The sequence below is a fragment of the Lonchura striata genome, chromosome 36 (genome assembly GCF_050655825.1).
Source record: "Lonchura striata isolate lonStrDom1 chromosome 36, ASM5065582v1, whole genome shotgun sequence".
NCBI lineage: Eukaryota > Metazoa > Chordata > Aves > Passeriformes > Estrildidae > Lonchura > Lonchura striata.
The window spans coordinates 4,500,099-4,516,546 of record NC_140738.1 but is presented as its reverse complement, the minus strand read 5'-3'; the positions used below and the strand labels follow the sequence as shown (position 1 = coordinate 4,516,546).

The following is a 16,448-nucleotide window of genomic DNA, read 5'->3' as shown; positions in this document are numbered from 1 at the left end:
ATGCAGAGGACAAGGAGGACGTCCTCGTCCTCGTCCTCCTCCTCGTCCTCGTCCTCGTCCTCGTCCTCGTCCTCGTCCTCGTCCTCCTCCTCCTCCTCGTCCTCCTCTTCCACTTCCTAGTCCTCCTCGTCCTCCTCGTCCTCCTCGTCCTCCTCGTCCTCCTCGTCCTCCTCTTCCTCCTCCTCCTTCTCTTCCTCCTCCTCCTCCTCCTCGTCCTTCTCCTCGTCGTCCTCGTCCTCGTCCTCCTCCTCCTCCTCCTCCTCGTCCTCCTCTTCCACTTCCTAGTCCTCCTCGTCCTCCTCGTCCTCCTCGTCCTCCTCGTCCTCCTCGTCCTCCTCTTCCTCCTCCTCCTTCTCTTCCTCCTCCTCCTCCTCCTCGTCCTTCTCCTCGTCGTCCTCGTCCTCTTCTTCGTCCTCCTCCTCCTCCTCCTCCTCCTCGTCCTCCTCCTCCTCCTTGTCCTCCTCGTCCTCCTCTTCCGCCTTGTCCTCTTCCTCGTCCTCCTCCTCCTCTTCCTCCTGGTCCTCGTCCTCGTCGTCGTCCTCCTCATCCTCCTCGTCCTCCTCATTGTCCTCCTCCACATCCTCATTCTCATCCTCTTTATCCTCCTATTCCTCCTCATCCTCCTCGTCCTCCTCGTCTTCCTCTTCCTCGTCCTCGTCCTCGTCCTCGTCCTCCTCCTCGTCCTCCTCCTCGTCCTCCTCCTCGTCCTCCTCTTCCTCCTCCTCGTCCTCCTCCTCGTCCTCCTCCTCCTCATCTTGCTCCTCCTCCTCCTCATCCTCTTTGTCCTCTGCATCTTCATCCTTTTCCTCATCCTCAACCTTCTTCTCCTCCTCCTCGTCCTCCTCCTTGTCCTCCTCCTTGTCCCCCTCTTCCTCCTCCTCCTCCTCCTCCTCATCCTCCTCGTCCTCCTCGTCCTCCTCGTCCTCGTCCTCATCCTCCTCCTCCTCCTCCTCCTCCTCTTTCTCCTCTTCCTCGTCCTCATCCTCGTCCTCTTCCTCCTCTTTCTCCTCTTCCTCGTCCTCTTCCCCGTCCTCTTCCTCCTCCTCCTCCTCCTCCTCCTCCTCCTCGTCCTCCTCCTCCTCGTCCTCCTCCTCCTCGTCCTCGTCCTTGTCATCCTCCTCCTCCTCCCTCTCCTCCTCCTCCTCCTCCTCTGTGTGTGTTTCTCATGATTCAATGACTCTAGGATTCCAGGAACCAGAAACTCTGGGGTTCCATGGCTCTGTGACCCCATGGATGGATTCAGGACTGTCTCCAAGGCCACAAGGGAATGTTGGTGCCAGCGGGAGGGGCTGCAGTGCAGGGGCACCAACAGCTGAGAGGAGACTGCAGCTGCTGCTGCTGCTGCTGCTGCTGCTGCTGCTTGTGGGGGTGCTGCTGGCAGGGGCAGGGCCCTGGTGTGGCTGAGCGTTGCCATCTCAGCCTGCGAGCTCCTGGGAGCTCAGGACAGAGCCAGGACTGACCCAGGTTGGCACTGCACTTGAGGACAGACACAGAGAATGGAAAATGCCCACAGAGTGGCTCCGAGCAGGTCTGTGGGAAGGAGGAGGGAGGGAGGATGAATCCCCTGCCCAAGGCTGCCAAGGGAAGGCTTTGGGAGGGAAAGCAAGCCTTGACCTGACACTAAGTCCTTCAAGGGCTCAGTTGCCCACGCTGAGCAGGATTTCATCGCGCAGAACTGACAGGGCCAGATCCAGCGATGGGGAGGACATCGAGAGGGGCTTCAGTTGAGCAAACATAGCAGTGCCGAGGAACAAGGAGACCAAGGCCAGGTGAGGGAGGCAGGTGGAAAAGGCTTTGTGCCGTCCCTGCTCAGAAGGGATCCTCAGCACAGCCCTGAAGATCTGCACATAGGAGAAAACAATGAACACAAAACAACAAAATGATAAACTGCTAGTAACCACAAGAAGCCCAAGTTCCCTGAGGTGGGAATTGGAGCAGGAGAGCTTGAGGATCTGTGGGATATCACAGAAGAATTGGCCCAGGGCATTGCCATGGCACAGGGGCAGGGAAAATGTATTGACTGTGTGCATGAGAGCATTGAGAAAGGCACTGGCCCAGGCAGCTGCTGCCATGTGGGCACAAGCTCTGCTGCCCAGGAGGGTCCCGTAGTGCAGGGGTTTGCAGATGGACACGTAGCGGTCATAGCACATGATGGTCAGGAGGAAATACTCTGCTGAAATGAAGAACATGAAGAAAAAGAGCTGTGCAGCACATCCTGAGTAGGAGATGTTCCTGGTGTCCCAGAGGGAATTGTGCATGGCTTTGGGGACAGTGGTGCAGATGGAGCCCAGGTCACTGAGGGCCAGGTTGAGCAGGAAGAAGAACATGGGCATGTGCAGGTGGTGGCCGCAGGCTACGGCGCTGATGATGAGGCCGTTGCCCAGGAGGGCAGCCAGGGAGATGCCCAGGAAGAGGCAGAAGTGCAGGAGCTGCAGCTGCCGCGTGTCTGCCAGTGCCAGCAGGAGGAAGGGGCTGATGGAGCTGCTGTTGGACATTTGCTGTGGCTGCACATGGGCACCTGTTCATGGAGAAAGGACAGTGAAGAGTTAGAGGAGATGCCTGTAATTAAAGTTAACGCCATTTCCCATACACCCTCCTCTGTAACACAGATGTGTACACTTCTGTATTTGAGAGTTTTGTGGTTTTCTTTTTATGCTGCCTCCATGTTTCTCCTGGTATTCCTGGATATCAGAAACCCTCAGCATATCTCCATCCCATTGATGAATACAGTGAGTTTTCTGAGGAAAGATGATGAGTGGAGACTGATAGGAGATGATTATTCATTATGTTTGGAGCTTCGCTTGGTTTTCATTTTTCTCACATGAAGGATGGTCACACTTCCATGTTTCTCTTACAAACCCTCAGGTACAGGTAAGAGGAGATGGATCCACCACAGCCCAGCTCCACATTTGTAGCCAAGGACTAACCTTGCTCATTTCACCAACCCAGCAGCATTTTCAGTGTCACAACACCTCTACCTTTCCCCATAAATCTCATAAATCAGAGATTCTCTAGGACAGCTTTGCACTCTGCATTGAAGCTCCCAGCTTGGACTGAAATCTCAGGGACACTTCCAAGTGTCCTTCTGATGGCACTGGATGAAGGGAGGTGCAGCTCCTTCCCTGGCTGCACTGCCAGCATTGCCCAGAGCCGGGCACTGGGGACAGCTGTGTCACCCTGAGCCAGCTGTGCCCCTGCCAGAGCCCCCAGTGCCGGGCAGCTGCTCCCAGCCCTGTGCTCTGCAGAGGGAACTGGGCCCGGGGCTGCAGAGCTGCCCCACGGCTCTGCTGCAGCTCTGCCTGCACAGGAGGGGCTGCACGCCTTGGAGCCCCGGCCCTGAGGGCAGAGGCTTGGCTGGGGCACAGGAGGGAGGGGGCTTGTGCAGAGGGAGGGGCTGCACTGGAGGGCATCCTCTGGGCATCTCTAAACTCTCCCTGCCACAGCATTTCTGGGTTTTGTTTTCTCTCCTTCCCTGATCTTCTCTCTGCTTCCGGGAGATTTTCCTCCTGCAAGTGTTTCCCTGTGCCTCATCTCTCCCTGCCAGCATTCCCACACCCCAAATCTCTGTGCACTCTCCTTGGCCTGACAGAACCCTGCCTGTTTGCAGGGCACGGGCTGGGGGCAGGTTCTGTTTGCAGCTTGGAGAAAGGACAGCTCAGACTGAACCTGATGGCTCCAGCAAAGGTGATGCTGCTGCTGTCCATGGGCAGAGTGGCTGCAAGCACATTAGGGATCTCCTGTGAACCTACTGATCACTAAAAGTAACAGTTCAGACGTCTCATGCACTTGTCAATATTCATAATCAACCTTTAATATTTATCCTTCTTTCCCTGCCACTCTTCAATAGTAGACAGCTGACTACAAATTCTTAGGAAATTTCCACATTTTTATCAAAATCCTTGTCTTGGAAATATTCTATGACTAATCAGAAGCCCTCAGTATGTCAGAGCTTCATGAGCATTTCACCTCCCCTGCACCAGAAATACTCAGTACTCACAGGATCTGTGGGCATTGGCATGTTCCAGCTTTAGGAGATCTCTCCAGGAGCTGCAGCTGCATTGTCCTGCAGCCGGAGGTTCCTGTGCCAAGGGCTGGCAGTGATTCTGCCCCAGGCACTTCTCAGCCCCTTCCCAGCCCTGACTGATTGAAGCTCTCTGTGCCTCTGTGCTGTGCCCGGGCTGGCTGCAGGCAGTGCCCCAGCCCTGCTGGGCTGGCAGAAGAGCTGCTCAGCAAGAGAAATGTGCTTTTGAAGCTCTGCTTGGTTACCAGGATCACCCTCTGTGCCAGGAGCCCAGCCCAGCTCAGCTGCACAGACACAGCACAAGGACTTTAATGACCGTCTCAGGGGCTGCTGTTGTTTTCATTAGTCTCATTCCCAGAGAGTGTGCTCAAAAAACTTCTCAAGAACTCAAAGTGTGATTGAAACACTGAAGTTTCTTGAAGTTTTAATGGGTCCCACTGAGGGACACGACTGAGAAAGTGTCCCCAAGTAGAGCATAATGCTGGAGCAGAGATGAAAGCAAGGGACAAGCAAGGGGAAGGTGGCTCTGGTGCTGAGCAAACCTGGATGTGTTTCAGGAATGCAAAGGACCCAGGCCTGAGCCCCAGCCCCTGGCAAGGCAGATCCTGTCCCTCCCTCATTGCTCAGGGCTCTTCCCGGGATGGGCACTGGCATGTGGGGATGTGCAGTGCCAAGGGCAGGACCATGGGGCGGCCCCTGCCAGGCTGCTGAGCAGGGACAAGGAGGCACTGAGGCCCCAGGGCTGCAAGGGTCACTTGTCCCCTGGTGGCCTCAGGCCCAGGGCCAGCAGCCATGGCCAAAGGGCTGCACAGGTTGGCTCTGTCAGGGCCTTGCAGCTGCTGCACATCCCTGAGCCCTCTGCAGCCCAGGCTGTCCCACGGTGTCCCTGCCCTGCGCCTCTGTCCCTGCAGGCTGTCGTCACCCCCGGCTGCCCCACCTCGCTGGCCCTTCCTTTGCTGGCAGCTCTGCCTCCTGCTGCCCCTGCCTGGCCACACAAAGCCTTGGGCTGCTCCAGGCTCCTGCTGGGGACGTGCTGCACCACAGCCCTGCCCTGGGAGGGAAATTCCTTTCTCCTCCTGTGTCCAGTCTGGACTTCCCCAGCTGCATTTGTGGCATAATTTCTCTCCCTGCCTGATTCCCACTATGGAGAAAAGCTCCACCGTTTCCACATCCACCCTTCAAGCCCTGCCAGGCCACTCCTGATCTGTCCTCAGTCTCTTCACAGCTGAGCCCAGGCACATCAGCCTCCATACATGGGTTATGTTCTTGAGGCCTGCAAAACCCAGCTCGGGAGATCTCTGGGCCCTCTCCAAGGTGTTTGCAAAGGAAAACCTTCTGCTAATATCACCAGAGGCCAAGGTCAGGCAGAACTGTCTGTCCTGGCAGCTTTTGTCTGGGAGCAATCCTAGGATAGATGGAATTTTGGCAGCCAAATTCCAGTTCCTGCCATGGCCCCGGGACAAGAGGGACAGTTCTTTTCTGCAGGAAGAAAGGAACAGAGCCCCAGTGCTTCTGAGGCAACTGAGATGCGACCATCAGAGGCCAAGGCCAGCCAGAGCTGGAAGGTTTTTTTCTGGCAGATACCCTTGCATACAGGAAATTTTTCAGGGGAAGTACCAATTTTGTCCATGGATGTCTGAAAAGAGGGACAGTTCTTTGCCATAGCAAGGAAAGCACAGAGTCCCAGTGGTTCATGGGCAGATGAGAAGCAGCCCTTGACATTCCAAGATCAGCCAGACCTGTCAGGTGGCCCCTGGCAGTCCAAGCCTGCCAGACCTGTTCCCTGTTCCCCTCATTCCATGGAGCCCCACAGTGTCCCAATGGTCCCTTGCTTCCAGGAGGCCCTGAGGTGTCACAATGCCCCCTTGGTGACACGAGGCCCTGAAGGGTCGGAATGGTCTCCATGGTTCCACAAGGCCCCACAGAGTCATGGTGGTCTCTGGGTTCCAGGGAGCCCCGTGGTGTCACCATGGCCCCAGAGTGTCACAATGGACTCCATGGTTCCACCAGGTCCTCACCGTGCCACCATGGTCTCCACAGGAAGGGAACAACCCAGCCCCAGTGCTGCAGGGGCAGATGAGCCACAGCCACCAGAGGCCAAGGGCAGCCAGATCAGATGGTGCTGGCAGATTTTGTCCTTGGATATAGGGAATTTCAGAGGTGGAATGCCAGTTTCAGACCTGGCTGCCTGGAGGAGAAGGACGGTTCTTTTCCATAGGAAGGCAAGGACAGAACACCGGTGTTTGAGGGGCAGATGAAAGGTGACCATCAGAGGCCAAGGGCAGCCAGACCTCTCCGTTGTGGTATTTTTTTGTCTGAAAGCAACCCTTGCATATAGGGAATTTGGGAGGTGGAACCCCAATTTCGGCCATTTCTGCATTGTTAAGAAGGATGGTTCTTTTCCATAGGAAGGAAAGCCCAGAGCCCCAGTGTTGCAGGGGCAGAAGCAGAGAGAGAAGGCTCCTGGGAGGCCGGGCCAGCCAGACCTGTTTGTCCTGGCAGCTTTGTCACTGAAAATTCCTTGGACCTAGGGAATTCTGGAGGAGGATTCCAAACTTTGGCCATGGGCATCTGGTCAAGATGGATGGTTTTTCCCATAGGAAAGAAAAGCGTGGAGCCCAGGTGTTTTGGAAGAAGATGAGAGGTGGTCACCATAGGCCAAGAGAGCCAGACCTGTCTCTCCTGGCACCTTTCATCTGGGGGAAATCCTTGGATATTCAGAATTTTGAAGGTGGAATCTCAGTTCTGGCCATGGGCACCTGGGCAGGAAGAAGAGTTCTTTTCATCAGAAAGGAAAGCACAAAGCCCCAGTGTTTCAAAGGCAGATAAAAATCAGCTCTTAGGAAACCAAGGCCAGCCAGACATGTTTCTCCTGGAAGCTTTCACCTGGGAGAAATCCCTGGATATAGGGAATCCTGGAGGCGGATTCCCAACTTTGGCCATGGGTGCCTGGATGTGAAAGGTGCTTTTTTCCCATAAGAAAGAAAAGCACAGGGTCCCAGTGTTTCACAGGAAGATGAGAGGTGGCCCCTGGGTGGCCAAGCCAGCCAGGTCTGTCTGTCCTGGCAGATTTCATCTGGGAACAATCTTTGCATAGAAGCAAACTAAGAAGAGGAATCCAGATTTTGGCCATCGCCACCTGGAAGAGAAGGACAGTTCTTTTCACAGGAAGGAGAGCACCGAGCCCCAGTGCCCCAGGGGCAGATGAGCAGCAGCCCTGGACATGCCAAGGTCAGCTGGACCTGTCAGGTGGCCCCCAGGTGGCCCATCCAGCCAGGCCTTGATGCCTTGAGAGGCCACCTAGAGCAGAGGCTGGACAGTGTTACAGGAGTAAAGTGGGGATTTATTAAAAAGGCCTTCAAAGGATTCACCTGGGCAGCACAAGGGCCTGGCTGAGGGTACACCCAGGATGGACGGCAGGTCACACGTTTACACACTTTTGTAAGATTTGGTTCATTTCCATATTGGGGTTAATTGTCCAATTACACCTTCAGATTATGCAGCCCCACCCTCCCAGTCTGCTCTTCCCCATTCGCTGGTGTTTTCACCTTTTGGGCCCGAAGCTGCAGTGGTGTCTTTGGTTCTCAGGCAGGAAAAGGATTGCTTTGTCTGACTACACTGTAAGAGAACTTGCTGACACTCTACATGAAGTTCAGAGTTACAGACTGATACAGCACAGAATTGGGAAAATATGGAAGCTAAAACTTAAGGCATCAGCCTGTCCCATGTTCCCTTGGTTCCATGGGGACACACTGTCACAATGGCTCCTCGTGACACTCTGGGCTCCACAGTGTCACCCTGGGTCCTTGGATCCATGGGAGCTTCCCAATGGTCTCCTCTGATTCCACGAGGTCCCGACAGTGTCACAGCGGACCCATGGCTCCATGAGGTTTTCCAGAGTCACCAGGGTGTCCTTGGACCTGCCTTGTCCCAACTGACCCATGGCTCCATGAGGCTCCATGAGGTTCCCCAGTGTCACCGTGGTCGCTGTCAGAGGCTGGATGAGATCAATGTCCCCAGACACCTTGGGCTGAGCTGTCAATCAGTCACACAGATGGGACAGCGCTCACCCAGCTCTGAACACCTGAGATATCAGAAGTCCCGGCTGGGGGGAGGCCCACGAAGGCCCAGGGGCTTAAAACCAAGGAGCACAAGGTCAGCCCCTGGTATGGACTCTGCCTTCTCCTGCGGTTTGTGTCTCACCCACACTGGAGCCCCAGGAGCTGGGAGCCACATGTGTGTCTTTCTGTGGAGCTTCCCTCTTCCTGTCTCTCTCTCTCTTTCCTCTCCTTCTAATGCTCTTTATATGGAACAGTTTTGGGTACCTGAACAACTGCAGTGTTTAGGGGTTTCCAGGTTAAATGGGCTGAGGGAATGAAGTTACAGCTGTGACAAGTGATTTAAGTTGGATTGGATTTGTATTAAATACTTTTCCAAAGTTCCTTGTTCTTTTGTACTTTGCCAGTAAAATTTTGGTGGTCCCGAATGGGCGCTGAGGGCACTTGGGGGTCCCGGAGGGTCTGGGGGACACTGATGGGACAGATGGGGGCGGTACCGGGGTTCTGTGGAGCGTGGGGCATGACGGGCGTTGTAGTCCCGGCTTTAATGGGGCTCTATGGGGCCGCAGAGCATGACGGGAGTTGTAGGCAAAATAAAATATGGCGCAGGCCTCAGGCCCCGCCCCCAAAGACGTGATCCCACGCGCTGATTGGTTGGAATCGTGATAGGCGGGAGCCTCGGCAAATGGGAGGCAGTGAGGGCGGGAATAGCCCATTCAACGCCTCCAGTCCCTCCCAGTACAGCCCAGTTCATCCCCAGCACAGCCCAGTACAGCCCCAGTGCCCCTCCAGTCCCTCCCAGCACAGCCCAGTTCATCCCCAGTACAGCCCAGTACAGCCCCAGTGCCCCTCCAGTCCCTCCCAGTACAGCCCAGTCCCTCCCAATACACCTGAGTTCATTCCAGGCCCTCCCAGTTCCCCCCAGTGTCATCCATATCCTGCTCCAGTGTCCCCCAGTCTTCCCCACAGCGTTCCCGCCCATTGCGGGGCAGCGGCGCAGACGGAATGTCCTGCGGCCCAAACCTCCTGCTCCTGCCACACAGCGCCAGCCTTCTCCCCTCCTCCTCCTCTCCCAGCACGGCACAAATTCCAGGTCAGAGGAGGCTTCCCCAGAGAGGGCTCCGGCTCCTGTCTCAGCCCGAGTGTCCCTGCAGAGGAACAGGGCATTTTTCAGGCACTTCCACAAGCTCAGGGTTCCCATTTCATGGGGAATCTGGGATGAAAATGGCCTTTTTCTGAAAGACAAATGCAGAGGAGATGGATTAGAAATTATTTGGGAAAAGTGACCCTTCTTCCAGACAAAGCTCACCAAGTCATTGCCTGCATTTCTCCTTTTCAGGTTCTTACAGTCATCTCCTGAAAGGTCCAGATTGTTCTGGTGCTTTTCATGAACTGATTGAACTCTTGATATATATCAGTGCATGAGATGTGGAAGCTTCTAAACTGAACACAGAAACAAACTCCCTCTGTCAGCCCATTTTCATCTTCTACATCACTTTCAAGCTGTCCATAGGGGTGTTGGAATGATTATCACACAGCTCTCCATTTCTGGCTGCAGGCTCTGGAGATTCTTTCTCTGCATTCAGTCAGGCTTGCATTCCCTGACAATTCCTGGGAGCGCATCATGGTTTCTTAGGGTAGAACAATAATAGTGAAAATCTCACCAATGGCACAACTGCCCAGCCCACAAGGAAAAGAAAGAACAAATTGTAAAGTTCTTCAACTATTTGTCCCGCTTTTCTGCAAGAGTCGAGCTGCACACACGGTGTGGAAAGCCAAGAGAAGCTGCAGCTGGTGGCACATCTTGTGACAGAAGCTGCTCAAAGCTTCCTCGTTCTCCAGCCAAGGTTCTTGGAAACAGCAAACAGGACTGTGGAGAAGATTCTAGGAAAACTGAAACAGCTTTTAAGAAATGAAATGAAAATGGAAAGAAACAATCCAAGATGTTTTTCTCTGTTTATTTTTATGCTGCCCTTTTCTATCTTTCACTACTTCTCCTTCCCATTAATTGCAAATGGATCTCACTTCTATGATCCACAACGTGGCAAGTTTTAGACAGTGTAAAATACCATGAGCTACACACAGTTTGCCTTCCCCTGTTTTGGTTTGTTTTTTGGTTTTGTTTTTTTTTGGATATCAGTGCTGGGGACTAAGTGCAGTTCTTGGGTCAGGTACAAATTCAGCATTGAGGGAATGTGCTCCAAGAGTGTTTGACCCTAAGCAGGGACAATGCACAGCAGTGACCGAGGGGATTCCTGTGCTCCTGGGCAGGAGTCCAGGCTCTGGGTCTGGGCAGGACACGGCAAAGTTCCCGTGTTTGGACAGGCTCAGGGGCTGCCCCGGGGAGCGCGGGGCTGGGCGCGGGGGCGAGCGGGCAGCGGATACACGGACACGGGACACACGGACACGGGGACACACGGACATGGGGACACACGGACATGGGGACACACAGACACGGACACATCGACACGGGACACACGGACACGGGGATACACAGACACGGGGACACACGGGCACGGACACACGGACATGGGGACACACGGACACGGGGACACACAGACACGGGGAAACACGGACATGGACACACGGACACAGGGACACACGGATACGGAGCTTCAGCTGCAGCGGCAGCAGCGGCAGCGAAAGCAGCGAAAGCATCTGGCACTGGGGCGAGCTGGTGATGAGCCGGGCCAGCGGCAGAAGCTGGGCCGTGCCGGGCGGGGCTGAACCGGGGCCCGGCAGGGTGGGAGCTGCCAGGACGCCTGGAGGGAGAGCGGGCGTGGGGCCAGCGCAGGGCGCAGAGCATCCCGGGCTGGCCGAGGGGTTCCCGACCCCCGGCACGGCATCAGCCCCACTGACGGCATCGTGCTCCTCCCGCAGCCCCACGGCACCAGCGCACCCTGGAGATCGTGCTGCTGGACAAGGTCTCCTCTGGCTGTGCTGGTGGCATTCAGCTCCTGGAGTGGCTTCAGCTCCCCGACAGCTTTGTGCTGGTGCTGGAGCATCCGGAGCGGTGCCAGGACCTGTTGGATTTCCTGGCGGAGCGGGGGTTCCTGCCGGAGGAGGAGGCACGGGGGCTGCTCCTCCAGGTGCTGGAGGCTGCAGCATCCCCCTGATGAACTCTGTCTGTGTTCCACAGGAACCCTGTCCTACAGCCCACCAGAGTGGATCCACCAGCAATGCTACCACGGCGAGGCAGCGACAATCTGGTCCCTGGGCCTCCTGCTGCACCACCTAGTCAGGGGGACGCTCCTGTTCAGGAGGGGCCAGGAGATATCTGGGGGCAGATCTTGTTCCCAGGATGGCTCTATCAAGGTGGATCCTCATCTCTGGCCTCAGGGGCAATACCAGTGCTGGGAGACAGCAGCAACTTGTGGGCGTCCTGCTCTGGCAGCTGCTGAGGAGGTGGCACATGTCCTGCTCTCCTGCTCTCCTCCCAACAGAGAATCCATGGGGAAGTTTAGGCCCAGCTCTGGGCACACCCAGCATGGCCTGGGGACAGGAACAGGGGGCAACTTCTCCAGCTGACTGGTGATTTCTGGTTTCTCTCCCCAGAGTGCCAGGATGTCATTAAGAGGTGTTTGTCCATGCAGCCCTTGGAGAGGCCATCCTTAGGAGAGATTTTCCGTGATCCTTGGGTGCAGGGTGTTCCTCTGCCCTAGAAGATGGGAGAGATCCAAGTGCACAGTTGGATCCAGGGGCCTGGCAGGTAACAGCTCCACACATCGCTTGGCAAGCAATGGCAAAGCCAACCAGACAGGTTTTGTCCTGCCTGTAGCTCTGAGCAGGGGTCAGCAGAAGGGAAGACGCAGCTCTTGGGCTGGAGCTGAGCTGGAGACCTGGTGTGGCAAGCACTGGGGCCCACCATCCCCCTGGTTTTGCTTGCCATGGTTCGTGGATGGCTGGGGCCCTGGGCAGAGCCCTGACAGCCTGGTCTGGCCCAGGGAAGGAGAAGGAGCCCCTGGAGAAGCTGTCCCAGGTGGGGCTGCTGCTGCTGGGAACAGTGAGGATGATGTCAACCTCTTGCTCCACCTGACCACCGGCAGGCTGAAGATGGTGGACTTTGATTCTGACACCTCCTCCAAAGCCAGGCTCCACAGGGAGTTTGCAGATGAGTTCACACACTGGGGGATGCTCCCAGATTTCGGCATTGCACAGCCTGGCTGGGAACCAAAGGTTCCCCCTTTGCTGGGGCGGATGCAGCTGATCCTTCAGTCGGCTGCCAGGCTGCTTTTGGCCGGGCTGGGGGCATGGGCTGGGGTGGGTACGAAATGGGAGTGGGCTCCTGGCCCTGCCAACAGCCCCCAGCACCCACCGTGCCCCGAGCTGGGGCTGGGCTGGGGCAGCCAGCCCGACACAAACAAACCCCCATGGTGGGAACAGAGGTGGGACTCCAGACCCTGTGCAGGGGCTGCTTTGCTTTGCAGGCAAAGGAGGGCTTGGGCTGCTCCACTGCCCTTGTTTGCTTTGGGATCACCATGGGGGCAGTGCAGGGGAAGGGAGAAAGCCTGGGATTCCCTCCCCCATGGTGGGTTTTTCCCTGGCACGCAGGGGTTGGACCTTCCTTAAGGCCCTGACAGAGGTAAGATTTTTGACCTTTTTTCTTGTTCCCCTTTTTGTCTGTAACCTATTTTCCATAATTTGATATTTGTTTTTCTAGAGGAAGTGTTCCAGGTGGGGCCCAGTCTGGATCAGGAAGTGCTTGGGAGCAGCTGCGGCGTGGATGGGCCGTGCCCTTGGAGAAGGCTGAGGGCATCGTTTGGGACCAGCTTTTCTTCCAGCGGGGGATGGCGTGAGGTGGGTCCTGTCTGCTGGGGATGGTGGGATCAGAGCTCTGGGGAGATGGCAGCGAGCACAGGAGCGTCCTGCTCTGGGCAGCTGCTGAGGGCTGGAGGTGCCGTGGCTGGCTGCAGGCTGGGCACATGTCCTGCCCTCCTGCTCTGCTCCCAAAGGCAGCAGTGATGGGCAGCTCTGGGCACAGCTCTGGCACGGCCAGCATGGCCTGGGCACCGCGGGTGGCTGGGACAAGTGGACAGGAGCCTTCAGCTGACGGGGCTTTCTGGTTTCTCTCCTTGCAGCCGGGCTCTGCGGGTGCTGAGGCTGCTCTGGGCTCTGCCAGGGCCCTGCTGGAGCTCAGCACCGGGCTGCAATCAGCCAAAGGAGAAATGGGGTGCCCTGCAGCACAGACTGGCTTGAGCATTTCAGCAACACAGCTCAAGAAAACATGGCACCACCCAAAAAATAAACTTGTTCAATAACTTCTGAAATGAAATCAATCTGGGATGACCCCAAATGACTTTTTGCAGCTTGCTCAAGCAGTAGCTCAGCCCTTCTCTGAACTGTTCTCTCTTCTCCCTGCCTTTTGCTTCCCAACTGCTCCCTCTTTTCCCGCAGTGAGTTCCCAGCCCATTCCAGTCTTCATCACACTGTTGCCTTCCCTGGTGCCCCTCACCATGAGGAAGGCCAAGCCCCAGGCTTAGGGACTCATCCTGTCACTGGCTGAGGAGCAGCAATGTCTCAGAGGTCCGGTGGGATTTTAGTGTCATTCAGAGCTGCTCTCCAGCCCCCAGCTCTCCTCACTGCTGAGTTCCCGCTCCCTTTTCCTCATCCTTGCAGCAGGATGAGCTCTGTGAATCCCCTGGAGCCTCCCCACTCTTTCCAGCCCACGCACCCACCTCAGTTAGGCTGAAGCTGCAGCTTCTCTGTCTCCTCTGGCACACCAGTGCAGTCCCCTGTGCAGGGAGACCCAGCCCCAGAGCACAGCACTCAGCAGTGCAGTTGGGGCTGGAGCAGCTGCCCTGCAGCCCTGCCTTGGCTCTTTGTGGCAGGGAATGCTCCCTGTTTGCAGCTGTCCCTGCAGGATGGCCCCAGGGCAGAGCCCAGCCGGGCTCCCACTGCAGCCCCTGAAGCTTGGGGCAGACAGTGGTCCCAGAGCTGAGGTTCACGGGGAGCTCCCGGAGCTGTGCCTCGCACTCTGTTGCCGTGTGTCACCGTGCAGGCTGGCTTGTACGGGGTGAATGTACCAGCCCTGGTTTGACTGACAGGGGCCGGGCCCATCACATCTCTCCCAAGGCTGCAGGCATTGCCCAGGCCAGAATCTGAAGGGGCACAGAGATCAGAGCAGTGAAATCATCCAGACTGGGTTTTCAAAGGCCCTTTAGGAGGAAGGGCTTGAGAATAAACGTGCTCTGTTTGCCACACAAACATCAGGGTGAGTGGTCTCTTTGGCTCCAACCCACTTTCCTCCCCGAGCCAACGTTACCCACTCCCTCACACGTCCCCCCCGTGCCTTCCCACTGCCTTGTCCTGTCAGGGCTCCCGCAGCCCCTCATCCCTTTGTGGCCCCGTCCCCTCAGGGTCTCCCCAGCCCGGCCAGCCTGCCCGGCAGCAGCGCCGCAGCCCCACAGGAGCTCCAGAGGAGCCCCACCAAGAGGCACCTGGGAGCCCTCAGCAATCCAGCCAGCAACACACGGGCAGGAGGACACGGATGGTGCTTCCTGCCTGGGACAGGGCTTGTGGCCATCTCCAGGCACCGCTCTCACAGAGATCCCCACAGCTCCAGCCCCTGCCCATCTGCTCTGTGGGCAGCACAAGGGCTTCATCAGAGCCACCAAAGGCCAAGGGGCTTCTGGCCATTTTCCCTGCAACCCTGCAAGCCTGGGCAGCTTGCTGAGCCCAGGAACCCTTTTCTCCCTCTTCCCCTTGGCCCTGCAGAGCCTGGGCAGCAAAAGAAAGATCCTGGGAGTCTGTCTATAGCAACACATCCTATATTAACATGCTAAAGAAAAACAAAAAGAAAGAAAAGAACAATCTTAACGAAACAAAACATTCCTGCTGGCTCAGGTGGCCCCAGCAGACAGAGCCTCTGGAATCAGCTCTCTGCAGAGCTCCAGCAGCGCAGCCAGCCGAGCCTCGACAGACGAGGCCGTCTCCTCCATGCCCTGCAGAGCCGATCACGCAGGCTGTCAAAGATGGAATATGGAGCTCTCTCTGCTTCCTGGACGATGTATGGTGTTTGAACTGCCAGGCTTGCGACGTCGACACTGATGTCATTTTCCATGCCTTCAAGGGCTGAAAGAGAGAGGAACAGAGCCATGGTCAGTTCCCACATCTGAGGGGACCCGAGGGGACTCTGTGCCAGGGCCATCCCAGCCGGCTCTGGCCATGGCCAGCAGGGAGCAGGGACCAGCTGGATGAGCCTGAAGCTGCTGGCCACAAATCCCCCAGGTGCCCTGAAAGCTCTGTGTGCTCTGCCCACGCCGGCCCTGGTCCGCACAGGGAGCAGAGCCCTCCGCAGCCGGGGCAGGGCTCGCAGCTCCCCCGGCAGCCCCCGCTGGCAGCCCGCTGCCCTTGGTCACCCTCAGAGAGGAGCTGGAGCTCTTCCTTCCTCCCCCTCAGGTGCCGCCCGGCCGTCCCTGGGAACACAGAGCCTGTCAGGCCCAGGGCACAGCTCCCTGCCAGCGGCGCCGCCAGCCCTGTGCCCACACGCCCTCCTGGCCCGGCTCGTGGCTCACCCATGAACCTGACGGCCGCCTCTCGCAGGGGCTCCTGTGGGCTCTGCAGGTAGGGCAGGGCCCGGCGCAGGTGCTCGGCCACGCTGCTGCTGTCCTCTGCCAGCTGCAGAGAGCGACAGGAGGGAAGGGTTGGCCCCGCAGCCCCCCGGGCCGGGGCTCCATGGGCACCCGGCTGGGGCCGCAGGAGCCTGGAGCAGAGCCCGCGCGGCCTCGGGCTGCAGCAGCGGGCAGGGGCACAGCTGCCAGCCCGCACACCGAGCACCGCGCTCAGGGGCTGCTCCAGGCTGGGGCTGCGGCTTCCCGGCCCTCCTTACCAGGCACTCGGGGAACTGCCACAGCTTCTGGTTCTTCACCAGCTGTTCAAGGTCCCTCCTCCTGAGGAACTCGGCCACACAGAGCAGTGTTTCCTGAGAAGCCTGGAGAGCAGCAGAGACGCGGAGATGGCCCCATAGCCCAGGGCGCAGGACCCCGTCCCTGTGCCAAGGCCAGCAGGAGCTGCAGCCTGCGAGGCGCCAGGGCAGGGCCAGCCCAGCCCCTGCCAGGGGCCAGCGGCAGCTGCCGAGTCCTCACCTCTGCCACTCTCTGGTTCTCATCGTGGCAGTGGAAGAAGAGTGGCACCAGGCTCTGGCGCACATGTGCCTTCAGGACCTTTTTTTCCTCTTCTGGAAAAACATCCAGCATCTCCTTGAAGATAAACATGGAGCATAACTGCACCTCACTGTCCTCCTGTATGGATGGGAGGAAGAAAGGCCTCAGCGTCAGCTGCTTCAGGCCCACCTGGGCACAGCCTGTGAGTGCCCAGGCCACAAAGTGTGCGGGCAGCACCCGCTGGCCGTGGCTGGAGGCTCAGAGCCT

The 16,448-nt window shown here is 57.4% G+C and overlaps 2 protein-coding genes across 2 annotated transcripts in view; one reads left to right on the top strand and one right to left on the bottom strand.

Moving 5' to 3' along the window:
• Positions 1 to 16,448, top strand: part of LOC144248803 (uncharacterized) — a 1,234,558-nt gene that overhangs the window by 1,032,735 nt on the left and 185,375 nt on the right.
• LOC144248820 (olfactory receptor 14J1-like) overlaps positions 1,638 to 16,448 on the bottom strand; it is a 41,363-nt gene continuing 26,552 nt past the window's right edge. Inside the window, exon 2 of the mRNA XM_085565401.1 lies at positions 1,638 to 2,173. Within this exon, the coding sequence (XP_085421527.1) occupies positions 1,638 to 2,173 (536 nt within the window). The remainder of the gene's footprint in view (positions 2,174 to 16,448) is intronic.